The sequence below is a fragment of the Odocoileus virginianus genome, chromosome 29 (genome assembly GCF_023699985.2).
Source record: "Odocoileus virginianus isolate 20LAN1187 ecotype Illinois chromosome 29, Ovbor_1.2, whole genome shotgun sequence".
NCBI lineage: Eukaryota > Metazoa > Chordata > Mammalia > Artiodactyla > Cervidae > Odocoileus > Odocoileus virginianus.
In genome coordinates this window covers 14,957,902-14,984,534 of record NC_069702.1, presented here as the reverse complement: position 1 = coordinate 14,984,534, position 26,633 = coordinate 14,957,902, and the positions used below count along the sequence as shown (strand labels likewise).

Here is a 26,633-nt window from a genome sequence, read left to right as displayed (position 1 = left end):
AAAAAAAAGAGGCAAAATTTAGAATTTTATGCTGCTACTTGTTCAGAAGAGCTTATAATCGTTCAAATGGGTTCGTTTATTTGTCCTATCATCTTTAAGAAGGCATAGCAAATTATATCCACATTTTCATAGATGATGAAGGAAGTGAGAAACAGAAATTAAGTAGCTTGCCCAAGCTCATGGATTGAATGATAAAGCCAAAATTAAAACCCCATCTTTTGACAGTAATCTTTCTGGTAGATTGTGCTACCTAAGTTGGCTTAAAAAGATTTCATAAGTTATATATTCATTCTATTCTACAGACGTTCTTTTGAAATTTCTTTTATCAGAAACTGGAAATACAAAAACAAGTAAGACGTGGTCCCTTATGTTATTATTCTAGTTAGGGGTGGAGGTGAGAAAATGAGTAGGAATGATGGCAAATACAGAATATGATGTATAATTTTAATATAGCAAGAAAAATGTCTTCATAGAGGTCCAGCATGCTCTGTGAGTTTAAGTGAAGGAACTTGTAACTCTACCAGAATGGGAAAATACCACAGAAAGCTCCTCTTGAAATCTTTTAAGAGTAGCTACAATGGGTATTCCTTTCAGAAATACCATTAGTTAAGTTTCCTGTGATCAAAATGAGTAGTAAGGATAGCTATTGAAAGTGAAAGTCACTCAGTTCGGTTGGACTCTTTGCAACCCAATGGACTATATAGTCCATGGAATTCTCCAGGCCAGAATGCTGGGGTTGGTAGCCTTTCCCTTCTCCAGGGGATCATCCCAACCCAGGGATCAAACCCAGGTCTTCCGCATTGCCGACAGATTCCTTACCAGCTGGGCCACAAGGGAAGCCCGAGGATCGCTATTAGGTGTACTTACTTAATGATTTCAGTGCTGTTCATTGCTTGTCGATAAAGTAATTATAATAGCTTGGGCACATGTTTAGAAAGCTCTGGAAAGCAGCTGAAGAAACTGCATTTTCTATAGTATCAGATATGGGAGGTGGCACTGGTATTAACAGTTGATGGTTTTCACTGGTGTGGTAGACTTAAGCATCTAATACACGGGCCTAGGATGCCATGATTCTCCTCATTTATATGGCCAGATTCTATATTTAAGCTCTAATTTTGAGTTCTCAGATTAATGAAAACTTTTCACTAAGTACTTTAGCATCACAACAGCCATGATGCTATTCTGCTATGTGTGATGCCATATGTATTTTATCTACCTGTGAAGTGTTAATAAGGCAATTACATATCTCGTGTGGTTGAAGATAGCAAACATCATTGACATAACAAGACGCATCAAGACTCCTGCCCATTGGGGAATATGTGATTAAAGACTAGTATGTTTGTAACCAGCTGAAACCCACTTTTCTGTGTCCTTACCTAAAGATGTATTTCCTTTTTCTTCCAAAAAGCAAACAGAAGCTGTCCTAGGCTAGAAGGTTCACTGGAGAAACCACTTAGCTCAAAACATCTCTTTCCTACCACTTCTTATCTCTTCCTTCAACAGGTCACCCACACTGTTTCTCCCTTTAATAATTTTTATAGCTCATAGCTCTTACAATTTTACTTTAGATCATCTGTAACAAGTATATATGGATCACTTTGGACCTTATTTCACACCCCCACAACTTTTTGCATGTTTTCCTGAAGAGTGGTCAATGCCTTCTCCCTCCCCTTCCCACCATCTTACTTTCTCATTCCACTTCCTGTATCATCATGCCTTTCTTTGTCCTCTTGGCTACTAAAAGAGACCTTAACTGTGGTTCAGAATCATCCTTTATAAGTAATAGTCATGAGATCTTAGGTTAGCTATAATATGATTTTCAAACATATAGAGCAAAATGAGTCTTATTTTATAGAAACAAAGTAGGAAGTTAATGTGAACTTTTTAAAAAATAAATCAAAGATTGATATTTGTGTAAACGTTTAAGTGAATTATATTCATTGTAATTTTGTACTACCCTACAGAATTTAAAATGATGACTTTCTGAATTTTTTAATAAACATGAATGGAAATATTTCTATATCTACTAATTTTCATAAGGGCTTCCCTTGTGGCTCAGCTGGTAGAAAAATCCACCTGCAATGTGGAAGACATGGGTTCTATCCCTGGGTTGGGAAGATCCCCTGGAGAAAAAAAACACTACCCACTCCAGTATTCTGGCCTGGAGAATTCTATGCACTGTATAATCCATGGGGTTGCAAAGAGTTGGATACAGCTGAGCAACTTTCACTTTCATTTTCAATTTTCATGAAGACAATAAAAGTTAGCATTTATAAAGTAGTAATCTGAGAGCCATCTTATTAGCTTTTAGTTTTAAACTTCATATGGCTAGTGAGAAGACATGGTTCTTTTAGAATACCATGGCCCTTTTATATATTACTAATAAATACTAATGTCCTAAAAGGGGATGATAATTTACTTGTTATAAATAGTCTCATGATATGTCAGTAGTGGTCAGGATATCTTCACTGAAGAAGTCATAAGTAAATCTTTAGAATGGGAAACAACTAACCACAAAAAAAGGTCTAGAAGAGACCACTCAGGGAAGATAAAATGGTATATACAAAGGCCCTAACATAGGAGAGACCTTAACAGAGAAAAACCTGTGCCCTGGATGGAATAAAGAAAGTGGAGATGGATCCCTAAAAAAGATTCAAGTTGCATACCCAGAAGGAGTCTAAATTGTATTTGGAGTGCAATAATTATGCCTTTGAGATTTATTAAGAATAGTGACATCATGGAATGCACTTTTAAAAGATGGTTCTGGCTGTTGAGTGGAGTATAGTGGATGCAAAAAGAAGCAGGGTGACCACTGCAGTTATCTAGTCAAGTGGTAATGTTAATTGGGAGTAAGGGGATTTCAGCAGAATTGGAAATAATCACATGGAGTAACATATCTGAGAATTTAGGTAGCCAGACTTTCTGATGAATTTAATATGGGAAATGAGGAAGATGCAGGGTTTCAGGAGGGTGCCCATATTTGTGTTTCGAGCAATCAGTTGAATAATGGCACCACTGATCCAAGTTGCAAAGAGTGGGGTAACGGACATCTCTGGGTGTGGGAGGCATAAGGTTAGTTTTAAGCATGTTCATTTTGAGGTGCTTCTGAGATACACGGGTAGAAGTTCCAGTTTCTGTTTCAGATTGGAGCTCCCAGAAGTCAGTGCCACGACTATAAATTTGGGAGTTGTCAATATGTGGATAGTATTTAAAGCCTTGTTATAGAGTGAAAACATAAAGATTCTAAAAGCAACACCTGAGGAAAACCAACAATTGGATATCCAGTAGAGGAGGAAAAAAAAGACTTAGAAGGAGCGGTCTGAGTAGGAAACCAGGCTTGTAAAGAGAGGAAAGTGATTCCTCAAGGGATTGTTCTCACTGTTAGTTGTCACCGAGAAGTAAAATATGAATACAAAAGTGTCTACTGAACTTGGTATTATGGATGCCATTAGTGATAACATGATGGGAGCTACCAGGTAGGAGAGGAGCTGGAAGTTGACTGAAGTGGGTAGAATAATGAATGGGGAGTGAGGAATTGGAGACAGCAGTAACTAGAGGGGAATGTGGTCAGAGGGGAGAGGGTTTGTTTTGTGATAGAGATATAAGGGAACATTTGTATACTAATGAGAGTGACTCAGTAGAAATGGGAGACGAGGAGGATGGAAGCAGAGCAGGCAGAAGTTAACCAAAGGGGCAAAATCATTGATTAAAGAAAGAGGAGGGGGGACTAGAGCACATACTGGGAATTGGCCTTCAACTGGTAGGAAATTTCACCCTTTGAGACAGTAGGGAAAAGATTGCCGACACAAATAGATATATAGAATTAGTCATGGAATAGTGAAAAAGCTCTCTTCTGACAACTTCTTTTTTCTTGGTGGAATATGAGACAAGAGCATCAGATAGAGAGTTAAGGTGGGAAAGAATGAGGAAAAGTGAATCCGTCATTGTGAAAAGTGAGTGATGTTGTGTCCATCATGGTTGACCATGAATTCATGTTGCTGCCAGAATACTTGTTTGATTTTCTCCAAGGTTTGGCTCAGCTTGGTAGCCAAGATAGTAAAAGGAGGCAGATTGTTGAGCTCATGTATGCTTCTATGATTCTTAAATCCTTTCAATTCCTATTTTTTATCTGTTGTATTGTATAAACTTTTAAGAATATCTTTGTTCTCTATTTTTAATACACTTTTAAATAACTCAATTTCAATATGTGATTTAAGAATGTAATTCACCATTGAAGTACTGTAACATAGACATATGTTTATCAGTTTTAAATTATTTTATGTTAGGATCCAAACTGTGTGGCAATCTATACATCCAGATGTGGGATGGTTTATTCCCAGTATCCTGAGCCCCAGCTACATGATGTATCCTTACTTGCACTCGAGTGGATTCATGTTCAGGGGAAGATGAGTTCCACAAAAAGCAAAACACTTGAATCTAATTTTCAAGCAATTATGTGTTGCCATTCTGAAATTAATTTTGACTATGGTGTTTAAGGTAAAATGTGTGGTGAGGGAAGAAAGCTAATAGTTGTTACCCCGAAGAGGCAATTGACATTCAAATATGTTAAAAAATAATTTATTGTTACTGGGAAGGATTTTAGTTATCATTTTTATATTATATCCATAGCAAATAGCGTATCAAAGAGGGATCACAGATGGTCATTCAGGAAATCTTCAGTGTTTATGGGTTATTGATGTTACTAACTATAAAGTATTTTTCTACATTTCTCTTTTAGATAGTGGAGCCATATTTGTGTGTGATTTTTTGTTATTGAATCTGTGAATTCAAAAAATTTCTGGCTGGGCATTTTTGCTCCTCTTCAATGCATTTATAGACTGCTGCCTTAAAAAAACATTAGAATGGCTTACTGGTTTTAACAATGTCAAGGACCAAAGCATAAATAAGAATGGGTAATTTATTCCAGTTGACAAATATTGATACATAATGTTTGAGAGGAAAAACTATTTCAGGACATGATGGTCTGCTATAGAAAAATTAAGTTTCTTACATAATTTAAACACAATCAAATTGTCTGGATTTTAAACATAATCAAATTTTCTGGAAACATATATGGCCTTAATAAAACTTTGATACTCAATAATTCCAAATACTACAGCAGGAATTTTTTGTTTTTTCTTGGAGCACATTTATTTGAATGACCAGAAAATGGCAGGGCTTTATATTGAAATAATACATATTTGAATTGTATCTTTAGCCATTAAAAGAGTATACTATGTATTCTATTATTAACTCCAAATCATTTTATGAATAATTAATATCTACCAAACTGGATAGTATCAGAAACTCTTATCTATTTTTTTAAAACCAAATAATTCACCTTTGAATATAAAACAATGTTACTTTAAAAACCAAGTTCTATATGTTACTGATAATATTTGGTAAGAAACATTGGACTCTGAAACATAGCATCCAACTAACAAACATAGTGTTTTTTTTCCAGTTCCCTTATCATCATCACCATCCCATTTCATCTCTGATCCTCCATTTGGAGAACTGGAAAATGCCACCACTTTCATTGTCAATAGTAAGGTTACATTCCAGTTATTTTCTAAAAATTCTGTGCATACATGATAGATTCTTATCATTCCAGGAAGAAGCTCTACTTCCGATGTTCTAGACACATACAAGTCTCCATTCTGTCATCAGGCCTTTCTTAACAAAGGGCTTAGTAAATCCATGGGATTTCTATCTATCAAAGACACACAAGATGAGGAAGATTATTTCAAGGACCTTTCATCAGATAATAACTCTGGACAAGAAGATTCAGAAAATTCCTGCTCCCCTTACCCTTTCAAATCTAGTGGCCCAGAAAAAAAAGCTGTCCCTGGCGTTGATGTGCTTCCCAAAAAGAAGATCTGGGCTTCGTCCATGGACTTGCTTCGCACAGGTGACAGAGACTTCTCTTCTGGGGAGACTGACAGATACCAACACTGTCTTCCTGAGGCGGTTACAGTGCGGACTTCAACCACTCCTAGGAAAAAGGAGGCAAGATACTCAGATGGAAGCCTCGCCTTGGATATCTTCGGCCCTCAGAAAATGGACCCAGCATTTCACCCACGGGAATTGCCCACCTCCTCGGCAATATCAAGTGCTTTGGACCGAATCCGAGAAAGACAAAAGAAACTTCAGGTTCTGAGAGAAGCCATGAATGTAGAAGGTTAGTAATTTTGTGTGTGTTTGAGAGAGAATTGAATTGTTTGCAATTGTGTTTGGAAATAAAGGGTTATGAAACCATTCCATAAGTCTTATTTCCACTGCCAAACCTTTGTACCCAAGTCAGGCTCTTTCTTCTTTGTCAGCTTATGTTCTTCCTCCCACGAAAACCCTGACTAAAGTACACTGTTTGCAAAAGTCGTCTCTGCTAAACATACCCGGTTCAGCCACCTTATGGTCTCTCAGTATTTTAGGTAGGCAGGGGCCATGTTTTCAACTACTTTTTAATCCTCCAGAGCATCATCTTTCATGCACCATCTTGTGGGAGGCTTCTGTAAAGGACTGGTTCATGGAAATGAGATACAGTTAATCAAAATCCGTTATCCAAGTGCAGCTTAGTCTGGTGATAGTGCAGTGGCCTGGAATGACGCTTAGATCCATGTTTTTATTTATTTTTGTTTAGATCTCTGTTTTTTGAAATCATAGTATTTAGGTTTATCAGTTTAGAGTCAGGTAGCCTAGGCTTGAATTATTTACTCTGTTCAGCAGTTACATGATCCTTACTTTAGCAGTGGGGCTTAATCATGCCAGGTCTTAGGTTAGATTCTGTATGTGTGTGTGTGCTTAATCACTCAATTGTGTCCAACTCTTTGTGGCCACATGGACTGTAGCCCACCAGGCTCCTCTGTCCATGAGATTCTCCAGGCAAGAATACTGGAGCGGGTTTTCATTCCCTTCCCCAGGGGATCTTCCCAACCTAGGGACTGAACCCAGGTCCTACATGGTAGGCAGATTCTTTACTGTCTGAGCCAGCAGGAAGCCCATGTATATAAAATGGGCTTAATAAAAATAAATTAATTTGGTAATGAATGTAACCTGATTAATAAATTATTATGAAATTACTATGGGAGCATAAAATGACCTTATAAATTACCAATTCTTACTATTTATAGGGGAATGCTCTTTCAAAAATACCTGATTGATGCACAAAGCACAGTGTATTGAATAGAATAAAACTGTGTTCTAGTCATATGGATAGAGGCTACTTTTAGTACAGATGGATGGAACAGAAAGCAAAATAAGTGTCTTCAATCTCATCCTCTACATTTTTGAAGATTAAAGTTTTATATATGCCCCTTGATCACTGAACCCCTGGGACATAACTGATTAAGGGGCTTTAAGGTGCTTCTAGTTCAGTGAGAGTAGTAACATAATGCAGGGTCATATTCGTTCAGTATTTTTAAAGTCAATGTCCTAGTTGAATGTTTTTAACTCATAGGTTGCCCTTAAAATACTCTGCTAAAGGTTTGTCCTGTTACTTAAGTTTCAAGCATAGTTCTAGAGCTGAAAATACATTCCACATTGTGCCTTAATTCTCACAAATGAAGCCTTGCATTTTTTTCAACATAGGAATTGCATATTAGTGAGGAAATTGGAATTATGGAGGAAATTATTGAACACATAATACTATAGGTTTGTATATAATTGTACTTTTATAAGCATTAGCCAGCATTATGAGATAGTCGAGTATAACCTAGATCTAAAAATTTTCAAAATCAGGGACCTGCCTGGTCATCCAGTGGCTAAGACTCTTGAGATCCCAATGCAGGGGCCCGAGATTCAATACCTGGTCAGGGAACTAGATCCTGCATGCCTCAACTAAGACTCTGTCAAGTTAAGTAAATAAATATTTTAAAGCTTTCAAAGACAGAAAATGAAAACTTAGAAATTTATTTTATGCATGATTTCACGGTTTAAGTCTTAGAGTTGTGACAGCAAAAAGTAGTCACTTTGTAGCTTAAAATAAAGTCTCTCTTTTCAGAAGTTGTATTTTATGACTATTTAATGTTACACCACAGCTAACATATGAATATAATTTAGCTTCACATTCTTATGAGCATTCCCTCATGGAAACATTTATGTAAATAAATTCTGCCCATTGTTGCGGGGGCCGGGGGCGGGGGGAACAATCTTTCAGTGATTCAAACAGATAAAACCATGATCATCTCAGAATATAGAATGAATATACACACCAATTTAGATGGCTTTCTAACATTTAAGAGGTTCAGTGGTATCTTTTCTTAACATGTGAATTATTAAAATTGTTGCTGTTATTGTTCAGTAGCTAAGTCATGTCCCGTTCTTTGTGACCCCATGGACTGCAGCACACCAGGCTCCGCTGTCCTTCACTATCTCGTGGAGTTTGCTCAAATCCATGTCCATTGAGTTGGTGATGCTAGCTAACCATTTGCCGCCCCCTTCTGCAAGTAGTAGTTTGGATATGTGAAGTCTGAGAGAAGTGTTTTTACATTTGAACCTTGGTTGAGAGTTAAATAGTAAAAAAATTAAAACTTTGGTGAAAATATTTTTTTAAATTATATTACAGTAAATAGTCTGTTTAACATGTTTTGTTTGAATATGTAATTTATAGGAATTCCCTATAAGCAAAACTTTGTCATGGTTTGCATGTGCATACATGTATGTGTAAGTGTAAAGAAACTCAAATAGATCAACTTGTTTTCAGATATGCATATATATCTGTAAAGATAATATATTGAGTTGGCCATAAGGTTACAACCCAAATGAAATTTTTGGCCAACCCAATATAATCTGTATAGACCCTTATTTGTTCAAAATACTAACTTGTTACCCCCCTCAAAAAAAAAATTTCTGAATTGAAAAATTTTAGGTTTATTATAAGAGATATAAGAAAAGGAAAAGATTTCCTTTTAAAACTAAGATAAAATATGCTTTTAATTATTTGATGTAGGACAATTTTTATCCTGAAATCTATCTTTAGCATTAAAAGAGTTTTCAGAAGCATTTGCTCCCACAAAATATCTACCAATTTTTTCCCTAGAGTATATTTCATAACCAAATTTAAGTAAACAAAATAGAACACCTTAAAAATGTTGGTTTATTATGGAAATACTTGTACCATGTTAAATAAGCTCCATTATTATATAGTAACCTGCAAGTAGTAATAAATTATGTTTGCTTTTGACTAAAAGCATTGTTTGAAAGGAATGTTTGAAGTTTGGAATTCAAAAGCAATAACTCTTACTAGATATTTAGTTGAGTAACTTGCTGGTTTTATGCTGTGCTGTCTTTTTTGTAAAGGTAAAATAATTGATGTTGGCTGTGCAAAGTACAGATTGTTAATATGAAGAGTTTAGCTAGTATACTAAGAAGAAAAAAGAGTGGAAAATAACAAATCACTTATTTATTTCTTATGAAAAGTAGGCTTCCTGGATCCCTTTTGTGTGTGACAGATCAAGCCGAACGGTGGATATTATTCATATACCCATTTTCTTGTACACCTTTCTTTTGAAACATTCCTATTTTAAAGCATTTAAAAGTTATAATACTCCATGCAGTTTTTGTGATCTTTACAATTGGAAGTTGCTACTGAGGATTAGATGAGGTTTAATTAGAATTAGATGAGGTTTTAGAGCGCATGTGCTTGGGCATGTGAAGATTTAATAGCATACCCAGGATCACATAACTGGTTAATGATAAAGTTTCCATCATTATGGGAGATTGTAAATTTCCATCACAGATTTGGCATTCCAGTCTAAGGATTTCCCACTACATGTTACCTCCTAATTTTTAAAAAAGATGTATTACAGTGTCCAGTGGGATAATAAACAATCAGAAGAAAAGAAATTACTAAATTTCAGTTCATTCTTTGGGGCACATGAACATCATGAACTGATGGAAAAGACTGTTGTCTCCTTCAATCTCAAATGGATAGCTGTTTCCTTTAGCCCAGGCCCCATCCTCTTGAAAGGAACCTGTACCTAAATCACCTCCACAGCATCTCGTCAGCTGACAAAACCAACCAGCCAACTAGCACAAGGGAGACCAGACTTTAAAATCATGGAGTGGTGCTGGAAGGAATTTGGGTACCATTTTAAACATCTCATTTTCAGGCATCATCAGACCCCTTAGGTCTCTTCTTAATAACATTATATAATTTTTAATATAATAAAACAATATTTTGTTATGAAATAAAGGCTCGTTTGGGTCTTCCTTCAGTAAACCATACTGGGTGAGGGGTTGAGATGGAGCTCCATTTAACCATGTAGCAGACAGAGGGGTTATTTTCCTTTTTTGGGGTAGTGTTTTGATGGGGCTTTTTTATTGCAGGATCTGTAAAATGGTTATCCAGTACCTGATGAGATAAGAGAGTAAGCTATCAAAAAGCAACGGTTAGTATTAAGTGCTCTGATTTCTTTGGGAACAAAATAAAGAATAAGAAAGATTCCAAGGAATAAATTGTAGTTGAAAGTTAAAAATTATAAATGAAAGATTATTACTAAGATTATTAGTCATTTTCTACATTCATAAAGCCATTTCATACTGTTCATGGGGTTCTCAAGGCAAAAATACTGAAGTGGTTTGCCATTCCCTTCTCCAGCGGACCATGTTTTGTCAGAACTCTCCACCATGACCCGTCTGTCTTGGGGGGCCCTGCAGAAGATAGTGAGGGAAAGGGAAGGCTGGCATACCGCAGCACATGGGGTCACAAAGAGTCAGACACAACTTAGCAAGTGAACAACAGCATTCATATAGTAGAGGAGAGGCAGAAAGGAACATAACAGCTTTCTCGCATAGAAACTAGTTTTAAAATTTGATGTCATTCCCTATTTTTTTTTTCTTTATTCTTTTCATTTCACTCTTTCCACCTCAGCTTAGGACTGTCCTATTCTACTCTTTTCTTTCTTTGTTTCCAGGCTTTTCTTTTCCACCTCTCTCTGTTCTATCTCAAGAGCTGAGAAATCATCTGCTTTCTAATGAGAGTTTCTGTCCCTGTGCTGTTTGTGGGGTAATTACCACACACTCCCTGTCCATAGCTCTGTGGGTTGGCAGCACATTCCTGATTATGAGAGATTGGCTTGGAACCGGTACTGTGAGTATAGTATGAACAGCACTCCACACCCTGGGTGGGGACTGTGAATAGCATTTTGCTTACAACAGTCAAAACTCCCCTGCATTCTGAGTGATACTAGAAGGGAGAGTGTAAACAACAGATATAATTAAATTCTGTAAAAGTGACTATGGATAAATAGGATAAAGTCAACCCATTGTACATCATGTCTAAATTAGGTGTCAGCTCCTTTCTTGCAATGCTGTGCCTTCTGGTCTGGCCTAGTTTTGCTCGTTTATGACGGCTCTGTGAATGCAGCTTAAACTCTCTTGTGCAACTCGAGTATGTAAACACTCAAGTATGTGAGGCTGTTCTCATTATTGAAGCTTCGTAATACTTCCTTTCCATTCATGTTCATTCCATTGAACTTGAAAGCGCATGTATTTTTATAGTTAACATTTCAGAAAAGCAAGAGGGTGGATTCATAAATGTTATAGTTCATCATATTGGATGCTACTAATGACACTTTATAGGCTTCCCTGGGTGGCTCAGATGGTAAAGAATCCATCTACAGTGCGGGAGACCTGAGTTTGATCCCTGGGTTAGGAAGATCTAGAGGAGGGCATGGCAACCCATTCCAGTACTCTCAGCCTGGAGAATCCCCATGGACAGAGGAGCCTGGTGGGCTGCAGTGCATGGGGTCACAAAGAGTTGGACACGACTGAGTGACTAAGTACAATGACATTTTATGGAGAGAAATGCTTTCAAGTTCAATTTTTCAGTTTCAATATTTTAAATTTTTATCTTTCTTTTCTAAGAGCCTGAACTGGTAAAGATGAACTACTCAGTTTTTTATTTCCTTCACTGTATTTCCCTCTGGATAGCACCCCTCCCCTCAAAAAAAAAAAAAATTGTTATTTGAATTACTCCCTGAACTTAAATAATTTAAATAATTAGTTTCCATAGAAGTAAATATGAATAAACAGGGATTTTATTATATTAGTCAAATATCATGTATTTAAGTATTAATGACTGAATAATTATACTGAGATACAAATACATTAAGCATCTCTGAAGAGCACTTACAGATGGATTCAGCGACTTAACCAGAAAAAATCAAGTGTCCACTGTGTTTCCAGGGCTGATGAAATTTATATTTTATTTATTTATTTATGGCTGCACCCCATGGCATGTGAGATATTAGTTCCCCAACCAGGGATCGAACTTGCCATTCCTTCATTGGAAGCACAAAGTCTTAAACACTGAACTGAAGGGAAGTCCTGAGATTTATATTTTAAACCGGCATTGTTCAGTAGAACTTCTTCAGTGTAGGAGATGTCCTACATCTACAAATTCCAGCTAAGTAGACCGGACTTGTAACTTGAAGTTACAAGTCACAGGTTACTGTTGAGCATGTGCTTTCTAGCTAATGCAACTAAGGAAATGAATATTTTAAATTACATAGCAACATAGGGCAGCTTCAAACCATTCTTATTTAGAATTTGTCCAGTAAAAAATACCAGTGTTCAAAGGAGGAAAAATCGATTTGAGAAGCATTTGAGAAGAGATACAGTAAGTTATTCTTTAGCTTAAAAACAACAGAGAATAGACATTTGCTTTTTTGATTTATCCAAGTGGAAAAATGAAATTGCGTTTTTAAACACTAAGGAAAGTTAAAAATGAAACCAAAACAAGTTTTCCAGTGTCTATATTCATAGTAACATAATACTGATTTTGGAGTCCGCAGAAATCCCTGGCTACTTTATCAGAAATTAGAGATATAATTCAAATCTAACTCATACTTAGTTAACATAGACCCAGTTTGGCTTTGATATAGAAACCTTCTGAAAAGCATGGACTGGTATGTAATAAGGGAGATTTAAAATAGATCTTACTGGTAATGAGTATCTACACAAGTTTTAAGACCCAACAGTTTGGGGGTTTTTTGGCCACACCTTATGTCATGCGAGGTCTTAGTTCCCCAACCAGGGATCTGTGGGCTCAGAATCTTAACCACTGGGCAACTAGGAAAGTCCCAAATGCAGGGTTTTTATTTTTGTTTTTTCTTTGTTGTTGTTATTTTTGGTCACATAGCATGTGGTAAATCTTAGTACCCTGACCAAGAAGTAAACCTGCACTCCTTGCATTGGAAGCATGAAGTCTTAACCTCTACACCACCAAGACAGTCCCCCAACAGTTTTAACCTCCAAAATATTTCTTCACTTCATCCCAGTCTCTCAGTTCCTTCTATTGTCCATGGACTATAGAACTAGCTTTCTAAATTGATCTCTCAGCTATAATTTGTCCTCCGTTTCCCTGCCGTGAAGATTTGAATACATTTCTTCTCTGCCTTCAGCCAGTTAATAACTTTTCATCAGTTGAGCAGGATAAAATTCAAGCTCCTTAGATTATGGCATTTAAGGCTTTCCATTATCTCCATTATCATTTCTCTCCAGTCTTACCCTTTGGCATTTCCCATCTCACAAGTTGCTCCAGCAATATATGTGTTCTCTCTCCTTCCTTCCCCCGCTTCCTCCCCCAATATGTGCCATTTTATATGATCATGATTTTATTCATGCAGCTTTCTGCCTTAAGACTTTAAGCTTTCTCTCATCTTCACACTTCAGGATGATGGCCTGTATTCTTCACTGAAATTACTTGTTTTGAGGAGCTTGTTTCTCCTCTTGTAGACACCAGAATTTTGCCCTGGTCTAATTCATGGCTATATCCTTAGTGTCCACCACTCTGCCTGACATATAATAGATACTCAGTTAATCTAAGCTGAATATTGCAACACGGCTCTTAACACTAAATGTTTAATATATTCGATGGTGCTATTTCCGATACAGAATGCAATAATATTCTCTGATTTATACTATATAGTGAGGAGAAATCTCACCTTCCTCTCCTGTTTTGTCCAGCTCTAAGAGAAAATCACAAGTCACAGCCTGACCAATCAACAGCAAATGCAATCACTTTTCTTTAGAGCTCTGTACTGTTCGAAAGCTTTAGAGGGGGCAGTTGAAGTCATGACAACAAAGGATGCTAGAGGATGCTAGAAGAGTGGTATAGCTGGAATTGTGGCTACGATGTTACACAAAACCCTTGTGGAGGAACTGTTCACTCTTGTAACAGTCCTGCCCTGCACAGATGTTCCATCTATAAAGTCATTTATATTTCACAGAATATTCCTCTCTTACCTTCCTTGTTTATATATATATAAACAAATATATATATATAAACAAATATATATATATATATATATATATATTCATACTTACATGAGTTCTGTTCCTCCTTGTTAAAAATTTTATTGATCATGTCTAGCTCTCAAAGAATTTTAGGATATGGTATCTTCTTGTATCATGCAATGTGATGTAATATAGAATACACTGGACTCTATTGATCATAAAGTAGGTACAGTCTCTAATCTCCAGAAGTTAACCCTCTAAAAAGAAAGCATAGAGAAAAACACTTGGCATGTGAATACACAGTGTTCTTACTTTTGTTTGTCTGCTTATTTGAATATTGAAATATTTTATTTGTTAGGAACCATAGTTATAAAAATGCAGGGATTTAATTTTTTTTTCCCCAACAATTCTAGCAACAAAACCAGCCATCTTAGTGCATTTCTGTTTGAAACTTTTTTCTGTAATTTGGGCCATGTATTAAAGGAGGTAAAGACATGCCAGGTTTAAAGTGCTTATTTAATTCCTGATGTTGCAACTGCCTGAGTCTGTTTCTTGGTGTTACTTGTCTGAGCTTGAATATGTGTCACTTGTAAATGGTTCTTTTCAATTACACGTTGTGCTGGCTTCGGTTCATTTTAATGTGAAGATTGTAGATTTTAGTGTTTCATCTAAAACAGCTTTTCGTAAGCGCTGTGTATCATGCAAGTCTTCATAACCCTGTGCTACAACTTTGTATGTTTAAAGTGTTAAGTGTGTTAAGAGTTGGTGGAAATTGTGGCTTTTAAGTGTCAAGAATTTATGATAGAATGCTAACCTATTGAAAAGCTGCCTTTTAATGTTGCTATGTAAAAGTGGAGTCAGTGGTCTATTAGAGTTGGAGTTTAGAGAATCCAGATTAAAGGACAGTAAAATATTTGTCAGATTTCTATACATTGTAATCTGGCAAAAACATGGTATACTCTTAATTATGGTAAATTAATACTAGAAATACTAGAAATAAAAAAATATTGTCAGAGAATATATGATTACAGAATCTCTATAACTAGGCTTTTATCCAGATTTTTTTAATTGAAATATAATTGCTTTACAATGTTGTATTAGTTTCTCCTGGACAATGACATAAATCAGCCATATGTATAAATATATCTCCTCCCTCTTGGACATTCCTCCCACCTCCATCCCACCCCTGTAAGTAATCACAGAGCACCAAGGTGAATGTCCTGTGCTTTATAGCAGGTTCCCACTAGCTGTCTATTTTACACATCAGTTCAGTTCAGTCACTCAGTCGTGTCCAACTCTTTGCGACCCCATGGACTGTAGCCTACCAGGTTCCTCCATCCATAGGATTTTCCAGGCAATAGTACTGAAGTGGGTTGCCATTTCCTTCTCCAGGGGGTCTTCCCGACCCAGGGATCGGACCCGGGTCTCCCACATTGTAGACAGACGCTTTACCATCCAAGCCACCAGGGAAGTCCTATATATGCTCAGTCCTAATCTCCCAATTCATCCCACCCTCCCTTTCGTACCCCCACATCCACATGTCTGTTCTCTACATTCATTCTTTAAGCCATTCTTCTGCAGTCCCTATTTTTCTTATCCTCTCACCACCATTCAACAAATTGCTTTCTGTCGACACTATTCTTCTGTGTTTATGTACCTACATTACACACACACGCGCGCGCGCACGCACGCACACGCAGGCGCACGCACACAGGTGCGTGCCCACACTGAATTTGGTGCTGCCTTTTTGGTGACATGTATCCAGGCTAATTTTATTCTCCCATTTTTTTCTTTTGCACTCATTATTATTTCTACATTAAGATTCTTAATTCCAATTTCAAATTCCATGTCTAAAACTATCCTTGTAGGAAGTCAAAGAGACGGAGATCATGTAGTGAAATGAGGAATAATCATGATCCTAAATGAATTCTAGTACACTGATTTCTACAATGTAGATTTCATTTAAATATTCACTAGCTGAGAAGTTTGCAAACCAAAAATTAGATACTGAATCTAATTTTACCCTAAAGTCAAATAAATTCAGTTCTCCCTTTGTAATAGAGACAGTTTAAAATTTTGCTGTTACAGTTTTAGCACTGCTATGAAAGTAGCTACATGTGTATTTTATAAAATGGGTGTTTGAATATTCTTAACAGGTTCATTGCACATGACTTAAGAATTTTGGCATTCAGAAAACTTTGTAATGATCTATAAATACTTAGGAGCATCTCTCTCTTTTTTTTTTTTGAGAATTCTAAAACTTTCTAATTGAAATAACAATTATTAGATTTTGTTGATGCTGGGAGATGGGCACATATGAAGACTTACTGTATACTCTTTGTTTTCATGTCTATTAAGTTTTCATAATAAAAAGTTGTGTTTGTTTTTTTCTTAATCACTTGGCTAATACCACATTCCTTGGATCTGGACCAAACCTAATTGCTAATATTATACATCTAAGTGTAGACAGAAAACATATCTGTGTTGTTTGGATCCTCCGTAAAGAAGTTATTAATAATGTTAGGATCTTGTGAAAAATTAGAGATTACCCTTCTTTTGCTGACTAGATCAGAGGAATAAAACCTGTATCTGTCTAGTTAGTATCTTTTAGTATTAGTCGCTCAGTCGTGTCCGACTCTTTGCGACCCCATCAACTGTAGCCCGCCAGGTTCCTCTGTCCATGGAATTCTCCAGGCAAGATCACTGGAGTGGGCAACATTCCCTGCTCCAGAGGATCTTCCCTACCTGGGACTGAAGCCACACTCTGCCGCACTGCAGGCAGAGTCTTTACCGTCTGAGCCACCAGGAAAGCCCAAGTTAGTGTCTACTGGGTGCCTTTTGTGTAGGCCATCGGAAAGCCAAGAAGTGTTTCTTTCCAGATGATCTGGAAAATATGCCACTCCATATGCACCAACGCAGATGATCTTGGTAAAGGAGATGTAATTTATTAATAATTTATGAAACTGTTACACTTACTGTTCAGAAATGGAAAGCTTGGAAGGCTAACCTTTCTCATAAGCACAACTGAGCAGTAAATTTTGACTGAAGACTGAAATCTGATTATAGCCTTCTTATAAGCATGACTGAGTAATAAATGTTGCCTGGGAACTTTAATATCGTTAGATCTGCCATGCCGTTGCATGAAAGGAACATGGCTAACGTTTTTTTTTTTAAAGGTACATTCCAGAATACAAGAAGCTCACAAAAGATCCCTACCACTTAATTAACATAGATCACCACTCCTGTCCTGTTTTGTTTTGTTTTTTAATCTGAGTTTAATGTTTTTTTGTAATTTATTTTTTTAATTGGAGGAAATTTGCTTTACAGTGGTGTTGATTTCTTCCATACAACAATGCAAATTAGTCATAATTATATATGTATGCCCTCCCTCTTGAGCCTCTTTCCTTTCCCGTCATCACACCCCTCCTGATTTAGAAGAGGGAAAAACAGGTCTTCCTACCCTCGGTTGTCCTGCCAAGCTAGTCTTCCAGTTCATGTTTCTGGAGTGCTGGAGCCCAGTTACTCTGAAGTGGTAAATTAGCGTAAGGCAATGTCCTCCCTCCCCCAGGTGTGGTACTGAGAACGTTTAAAGACCAACAGTTCATCTAGGGAAGATGATTTACTGTTATATTTTCAAGAGGGTTTGTCAAAGTTACATTAATTTGTCTTACAGAGGAACCCAAGAGTTGAAAACAGTTTGCTAGTGTTGTCAATAAAGGAAACAAGGAGGGAAAAGGAAACAAAATATAGGCAAGCTGTGAAATAATGCAAGAACAATTATAAAGCACCACCAAAGAATAGAAATTGAAATTAAAATTTACTCTCTTACAGCCACTTTGCAGAAATAGTTATGAAACAGTGAATTCATTTAATGAAATTGTTGTTGCATAGCATAGATTCAGGTGACTGAGGTTCTCTACTCTGTCTATTGAATAGGTTTATTGTAACTTTCTACTTTTCTTTGTGAGGTAAAACTATATTGCCTCCATCCATTTGGGTCTTCTCTTTGGCCTTGTTGGTTTTACTGTCCTATACATTACAATGCCAGGTTTGGCATTTGGTCAAGTTATCGTGGGAAAATCCCTCAAAACTTTTCCATGGAAGTTCTGTACAACAAAAGAAAAAGTTCTTTGGTGCTTCTTGAAAATAGAGGTTCTTCTTACATAATCATTTAACTATGTTCATTAAATTTAAGTAGTATTAAATAAAGCTATTATTTGACATCTTCTATAATCCTTTCAAATCATGTTCATCTTATACCAGAGGAATTTTTTTTTTTTTTTTTTTTAACCATGTCACTTTCCTGTGGTAGCATGGAATTCTTTTAAGTGCTGGTCACTATCTGTATTTTCAATTCCAAAGCTCTTTTAATAGTTTTATTTGACACTTACATTCACTGTATACAAAGCTGGACAAAGTAGGAGTCACCCATATTATACCTGCCTCTCTGGGTAAACATTGTTGTAAGAACAATACACAATATCCTCTCCATCAAATCCATGGCCATTTATCCTCCCACTCCTCCCGGCATGACGTCTACCCTTTGCCTCAGCATGACCTCCCAATTTGTCCAGCCCATCATTTCCATCCTGGTTCTACAAGCCTGGTTTCTGTGGTGCCATTTAATTATTTCATTCATTCATCTCTTTTTCTTTTTAATAAGCTCTCTTAAAATACCTTCTAGCACAAGGGAATAATTCATTTTGTGAAATACCTGCCCTCAAGTTTACAACCCTCTAGTAAAAAAGAAGCCCTCACCTACATTGATCATCTGTTACCTTGCATCCCACACCACTCCTCGGGTATTTCCCATGGTCTGCTTTCTCTAGTGCCGAGAAAAAGCCACACAAGCATTCTGATTGGCTTCAGTAAAATTCATGCATTCTAGCCTCATCTAAACTCTCATTGCTACATAAAAGCTTTCATGTGTATTTGCTGACTCTTGTCACATTCTTCATAGTAGAATTTCTTCAGTCTTCTTGGGAAGTGGTTTACTTTCCTTGCCAGGAGTAAGGCATGTTTCTAATACAGGTTTCTTAGGAGTCCCTCTGGTTTTTTGCTCTTTTCTTTGTTTCCTTCCTCCTACATTAGCCATCTTATGTATGGTGGGTCTTTTCCCATCTCCTGTTTTTCCTTCACATTTTTCCATCTGTATTCCCCACCGTCATTTGCAGTCTCCTCCAACCTACAGGCTTATTATCCCCTGCTTAAAAACATTCTCAAACATTTCTCGCTGCCAAAAAGACCCTAATAACTCATTTAGTCTCATTTAGTTTATTTCTTTTTAAATCTTTTTCCTTTCTCAAACCTTCGAACTTCTTGAAAGAACAGTGTTACTCGTTTTCTCAATTTCCTGCCTTCCAGCCTGATTTGGCCTCTCGCCTGTCTGTGCAATGGAAATAGTCCTCTTTAAAGATCATCAGCGACCTTTGTGTATCACTTATATTCTTCCGTTCATTCATTTATTCATATCCACACAGAAAATATTTATTTTGTGTTTGCTATGCATCAGACACAGTGCTTTTTGCCGAAGTTTGTGATTTAGGTCGAGGAAAACAAGCAGGTAGGGAAAGAACTATAAAGCAGTGAAGAGTCACAATTATTAAGCCTAGGCAATATGAAAGTATCAGAAATGGTGTATAACTCAGTCTTCAGGTGGTCATGAAAGCTTTTGTGAACAGAAAAGGTTTTTTTCCTTTCAGTCTTCTCTTAAAGGAAAAAGAAAAAGTATTCAAAAGAAAAGAGGAGAAACAGCATTCTAGCAGGAAGAGTATGTGAGGAAGGAATTTCGAAGTTTATATGCTTTGGGTTATTTGTGAATTCAGTAGCAAGAGTGGAAAATTTGGAGAACTGGGTGGTGATGATGCCCTGAAACAAGGGTTCTCCCTGGATTGAGTTTTTCAAGTTCTCTGTCAATGTTTGTGTGCCCGTGTGTTTTAGGGCCGCGGGGGGAGAGAGGTCTATGCTTTTCATCTGATTCTAAGTCAGAACCTGTATCTTCACAGCGTGTAGCGCTATAGCTGTAAATGTCGTCGTGGATCAACTTACGAAAGGCTGTGAGTGCTAAGGAGACACTAAACTGTATCTTAAAAACTCTAGTTTGAAGAGGTTTAAGAAATACAGCAGTGTGCTCAGATTTTCGTTTCTGGACAGCTCACTCTCTCTCATGTGCATTATAATATGAGACAAGCAAGACTGCAGAAAGGGGAATCTAGAACAGTTAAGCAATCCAGGCATGAGACTTATCTTAGAGTTATCATCTATGGTAGTGATCATAGAAGTGTGAAGATGAGGGGCTGAGGCAGAAACATTGAGAAGGTAGAAATCAGACTTCAGTGGAGTTCTCCCCCCTCATTCCGAGCACACACTGCACAGACCCCCACCCACTCCCCGTGCTTACTCATCCCATTCTGGTGGGACTAAATGTCCCATCTTGAGTATTTTGTATTTCTACATTTTTTTAAAAATAAACTTTATATTGTATTGGTGTATAGCCAATTAACAATGGTGATTAACAGTGTTGTGATAGTCTCAGGTGGACAGCAAAGGGACTCAGCCATACATTTATATGCATCCATTCCCCCCAGTCTCTCCTCCCATCCAGGCTACCACGTACCATTGAGCAGAGTTCTTTGTGCTGCACAGTACGTCCTTGTTAATTATCCATTTTAAATATAGCAGCGTTGTACTTCTGCATTTTAAATTATTTGAGCTTGGGGCTATGCCTCTGGATTTTTCTGTCCCTCATAGCACCTGAAACAGAGAGTGATGTTTATATAGCATCTGCTGTGTTCTAAGAGCTTTGCATATGAGTTCAGTTAATGCTACAATAACCTTAGGAAATGCTCATTTCTCTTATACCCTCTTTTCAATTGAAGAAGAGTCACAGGAAAGTTAAATACCGTCCCAAAATCATGCAATTGGTGAGTAGTAGACCTGAGATTCAAACCCAGGCAATCTGGCTTCAGAGTCCAGGCCCCTAACCAGGATGCCAAACCACTTCAAAATTGTAGTCACATTTTTAAATGACTGTCCAGTGATTAGTAAATTTAAAGCAATAGATGTTCTGGTCTCACAAGAATAAATGTAGTGCTTTGTATGATTGTGGAACAACTAATGAGACTGCTTTCTAATGTTTTTGTTTTAATCCTTTCAGAACCAGTTCAAAGATACAAAACTTACCACAGTGATCTCTTTAGTACGTCCAGTGAAACTCCATCTATTATTTCCTCTGAATCGGATTTCAGGCAAGGTGAGAAGCATCTGAACAAGCAAAACATTCATAAGAAACCATGATTGTGCTGTTCATTCCACTTATACCAGATACCTAGAATAGTCAAATTAAGACTGTCAGAAAGTTCTTTTGTAGATGCCGGGGAGGGGAATGGACAGTTAGTGCTTGATGGGGACAGAGTTTCGGTTTAGGAAGGTGAAAATTTTGGGAGATGTATGATGGTGAGTGTTGCAAAACAATGGGAATGTCCTTAGTGCCAATGAGCTGTACAGTTAAATATGGTTAAAAATAGTACATTTTATATTATTTGTGACTTTTTCCACAATTAAAAAAGACATTTAAAAAAGAAGCTATGATTTTTGTTCTCTTTCAGTAGTGTTGAGATACAAGGTGTGAAAAGAATAATTCTATATAAAAATTTTAAATTACAAAAAGCTTCCAATTACTCATTTTAACACTGTTATAGGTACTTAAGTGCTTCCCTCATAGCTCAGTCAGTAAAGAATCAGCCTGCAGTGCAGGAGACCCGGGTTCAATTCCTGGATCAGCAAGATCCCCTGGAGAAGGAATGGCAATCCACTCCAGTATTCTTGCCTGGAGAATCCCTTGGACAGAGGAGCCTGGCAGGCTCCAGTCCATGGGGTCACAGAGTCAGACGTGATTTAGTAACTGAAGCCACCGTAGGAGCTTCATATCAGGTTCATCAAATAGCGGTGTAGTCATTTTCATATCAGAGGACGTAATTCATTGTTTTGAAAAATAAAATGGCCGCCACTAAAGAGTTTAATGACATTATATCATTGATTTGATTATATGAATATGATATGTGAAAATTATCTTATGTGTCTTCTGAGTGCTTATGTTTTAAATAAGACTATTTCATATTTTTATGACTTGTGCTGTTCCTTTTCATTCACAATTAGTGAGAAAAAGTGAAACTTCAAAGAGATTTGAATCCAACAGTGGTCTCCCAGGTGTAGATGAAACCCCAAGTCAAGGCCAGTCACAGAGACCAAGGTATGTAATATGAAAAAATGGTAATATATTTCCAGTTGCATGTGGTTTTTTTCTTCATTAGAATCAAGAAATATTTTTTTTTATTCTCTTCCCTCTGTTTTCTCCATTTTCCTTTTCTTCCCTCCTCTTTAAAGTTCTTGCAAATTCAATTATGTAAAAGATGTTACGGTTGTTTGAGTTATTGGAATCTTTTAAAATTAGAATTGGCCCTGATTATTTATAGTTTGTGCTTGATTTTTTTTAATTGCCAATATGAATATAAAATAACTAACAGTAAGGAAGTTCTGAAGGTATAGCATTAAACATCTATGAGAAAATATAAACTTTGATTTCTAAAAGAATAATGCTTTTTTCAAAAGGTTACATGGGCTCAACAAGTAGGCTTTCAGTACTATTTGTTGAATGAATAATTAGTAGGTTACTACTAAGTAACCTATCATGTGAAATCTATTATATAAAAAGTTAAGTTTTCACTACATCTTCCTGGATTAAAAGAAGCTATCTTGTACTTAAACTTATTTTTAAGCCCAGTTTGGACTGTTTAGAGTTCATTTTCATACTGAAACACTCAGTGTACTTATAAGATGGCAGTTATTCTTGTGCTTGGGTTAGGATGGTGGTATTATAACTATGGGTTGATTTAATTTGTTTGAGATGAAATGTGTCAACTCAGTACTGAATATATTAATGTGTGTCTTCTTCATGTGTGCACAGGTCCCTTACATGAACAGAAGCATGTTGTTAAAGTTAAGCATTAATTTGAAGTTCATAATGTAATATTAGAGAATCAGAGGTTGTTTCAGAATTTACTACCAAACTATAGTAATACTTTTAAATTTCATATCTCAGTTTATTTGATTTAGGTACCATTATATACAAAAGGATCATTTGGAAATTAACAAAAACCTGCCCGTTAGCTGATTAATTCTGGCAAGCAAATGTTTCATACCCATAAACTATTAATAGTCGAGGTAACCCTACCCATATGATTAAAACAGACAGTTTAATCAGGGTTAACACTCCAAGTAATTACATACATTGCACTAAAATTATTCTGTAATATTCCAGTTTTTATAAAATTTATGTCTTTTTCTCATGTTCCTTTTTAAAATGTCCGTGATACTTTCTATGAGGAAAGTTCTAATCAGTATTCATTTGCCTAAAGTGATGCAATCTTTATATAATAGCATTGTATATTACTGTAACCCCATTGTGGGAATAGTAATTGCAATGACCCTATTTTGGTAATTTTGATCAAAGAGGTTAGAGACAAAGATAGATCTATGCTTGATAGTAGATAGTTTTATTAAAGAAGTAAAACTGTTTGGAGATGACCAGCAATAAGAAGCAAATGTTGAATTGCACTAAGGTCTGTGTTGAATTGAGGAAGTCACTCCTCTCTATATATGTAATTTGGAGAAAGCTCATAGTTAATATGATGCCTTTTTAGCTTAATCAGAAGAAGGAATAGAGAGCAATGGAAGAATTGTTGGAATTATATGTTAAAATTGATTGATTTTATAGTCAGTTTGCTAGTTATTTAGAAAACATATTCCTCCAAAGTTAAATCATTTTGTGAGACTTACTTCAGTTTTCTTGATAAGGTAACTCAAAAGCATGGGGATTATAAGCGAATCTTAGTTTCGACTGTTTCCAGTTTTTGATTTTTCTTTTTTTCGGAGAAGGCAATGGCAACCCACTCCAGTACTCTTGCTTAGAAAATCCCATGGATGGAGGAGCCTGGTAGGCTGCAGTCCATGGGGTCACAAAGAGTCGTACTCGACTGAGCAATGACTTTTGACTTTTCACTTTCATGCATTGGAGAAAGAAATGGCAACCCACTCCAGTGTTCTTGCCTGGAGAATCCCAGGGACTGCAGTGCCTGGTGGGCTGCCGTCTATGGGGTCGCACAGAGTCGGACACGACTGAAGCAACTTAGCAGCAGCAGCAGCAGTTTATTTTTAGGAAACAATAACATTAAAGTGTTAGCTCATCAGATCATAATTTAGTGATAAGCTGCTTTTATTTCACACTTTAAGATGATAAAAAACACAAGTTGATGTTCATAGCATCTGCACTAGATATAGATGAAACAAAAATATTTCTTTCAAGGAGAAGTTGACTGTTATTGTTGTTTAGTCACTAACTTGTGTCCAATTCTTTGCAACCCCTTGGACTTCAGCACACCAGGCTTCCCTGTCCTTCACTGTCTCCCAGAGTTCACTCGAACTCATGTCCATACAGTTGGTGATGCCATCCAGCCATCTCATCCTCAGTTGCCCCCTTCTCCTCCTGCCCTCAGTCTTCTCAGCATCGGGGTCTTTTCCACTGAGTTGACTCTTCACATCAGGTGGCCAGAGTATTGGAGCATGCAGCTTCCAGTGAATATTCAGGGTTGATTTCCTGTAGGATTGAATGGATTGCTCTCCTTGAAGTCCAAGGGACTCTCAAGAGTCTTCTCTAGTACCACAGTTCAAAAGCATCAATTTTTTGGCACTCAGCCTTCTTTATGATCCAACTCTCACATGACTACTGGAAAAGCCATAGCTTTGACTTTGTTGGCAAAGTGACGTCTCTGCTTTTTAATATTCTGTCTAGGTTGGTCATAGCTTTTCTTCCAAGGAGCAAGTGTCTTTTAGTTTCATGGCTGCAGTCACCATCCACAGTGATTTTGGAGCCCAAGAAAATTAAATCTGTCACTGTTCCGCTTTTCCCCTATCTACTTGCCATGAAGTAATGAGACAGGATGTCATGATCTTAGTTTTTGAATGTTGAATTTTAAGTGAACTTTTTCACTCTCCTCTTTGCTTTCTGCCATTGGAATGATATCATCTGCATATCTGAGGTTGCTGATATTTCTCCCAGCCATCTTGATTCCAGATTTGTGTATTTGTTACATTTAATGTAAGATGCTAAAGTATACTTCTTTTAGACTACCCCATCTCTTCCTGTCCAAGGAAAAACACATTAACTGAGGTATTGTCTAAATTCTTTATTCAAGTGCAGAGTTTTCTGTATGTGTATAGTCTTCTGATAATATCTTTAACATGCCAGTACACAATCAGGATGTTCTGTTTGTTCTTTAGGTCACATATTTGTGAGATCTATAAATAGTTCTGTATTTAGATATGTTGCATGCTTCTTTATAAAAATTTCCATTCCTTTATCTAGAATGAAATGGAAAAACAGATCCACACAATGCTATTGATTTGTATCATAGTGGGTGGGAGGAGATTAACAGGAAGTTATGAGTCAGATCCAGCAGACTGAGTAATTTTGGATTTTGAACTATCAAAAGTGTCTTTCAGTAACCAAAAAAAGACATTCAAAGTTATTTTCCGAAAAGCATCTCTAAATTTTTGTGTGTGTGTCAACTTTTGAAGTACGGTTTTACATAGTGCTATTCCTACTGCTTCTATGCTTATCTGTTTAATGATGTAATCTTTTTTTGTCTTGAAAGAACCTGTTTATTCATTCCTAAATCATCTAGGTTTTGTGAGTTTCTTGTTTATTTGCATGTGTTTTGTCTATATTTTGTTCATTTTTGTTTAGCCTGTCAAATGTTGCAGTCAGATATTGTGATGGGACACAAAATGTGTGGGTTAAAATGTATGGATTCAAAGTTTTATCATTTTCCTTGACCCCCCATTAAGTGAGAGTAAGCCATAAAATCATGTTCAATCATTGGCTCAATAAGTGATTATTGAATACCTACCTTGCAGTGGATACTTCTATGTACCAGAAATGAGATTATGAACAAGACCAAAAAATTCCCTCCAGAGATTTTATAGGGCTGAATGATATCCAGTAAACCACTGAAAAAAAAGTAAGTAATGCACCATCAGAATGTGATGGTACTTGGAAGAAAAATAAGTCACGCTGAAGAGATAGAGAGTACAAGGGTATGATGTCCAAGTTCTAGTTTACTTAGGTAGGCTGGTCAGAGGAGGCCTCTCCTAAGGGTTAGGTTTAGGGTTAACTATTTTGAATATAATGGGAATCCACTGGATGGTTGAGAGCATAGAGAGCTATGATCATATTTACATTTTAATGGGCTTACTCTGATCTGTTAAGACCAGTTTGGAGGCGATTACAGTGCTCCATTTGAGATGCATACAGTGCAGACTAGGCTGTTAGTGATAGA

At 36.8% G+C, this 26,633-nt stretch overlaps 1 protein-coding gene across 10 annotated transcripts in view; it reads left to right on the top strand.

Annotated features, from left to right (window-relative positions):
• The window catches only part of PTPN13 (protein tyrosine phosphatase non-receptor type 13), a 218,767-nt gene that overhangs the window by 107,455 nt on the left and 84,679 nt on the right, over nucleotides 1-26,633 (top strand). For 9 of the 10 annotated variants that reach the window (XM_070458176.1, XM_070458174.1, XM_070458177.1 and 6 more), the window contains exons 7-9: nucleotides 5,615-6,181; nucleotides 21,395-21,490; nucleotides 22,396-22,489. In XM_070458176.1, the coding sequence (XP_070314277.1) occupies nucleotides 5,615-6,181; nucleotides 21,395-21,490; nucleotides 22,396-22,489 (757 nt within the window). The remainder of the gene's footprint in view (nucleotides 1-5,614; nucleotides 6,182-21,394; nucleotides 21,491-22,395; nucleotides 22,490-26,633) is intronic. The other variant, XM_070458179.1, reaches the window with a different exon arrangement.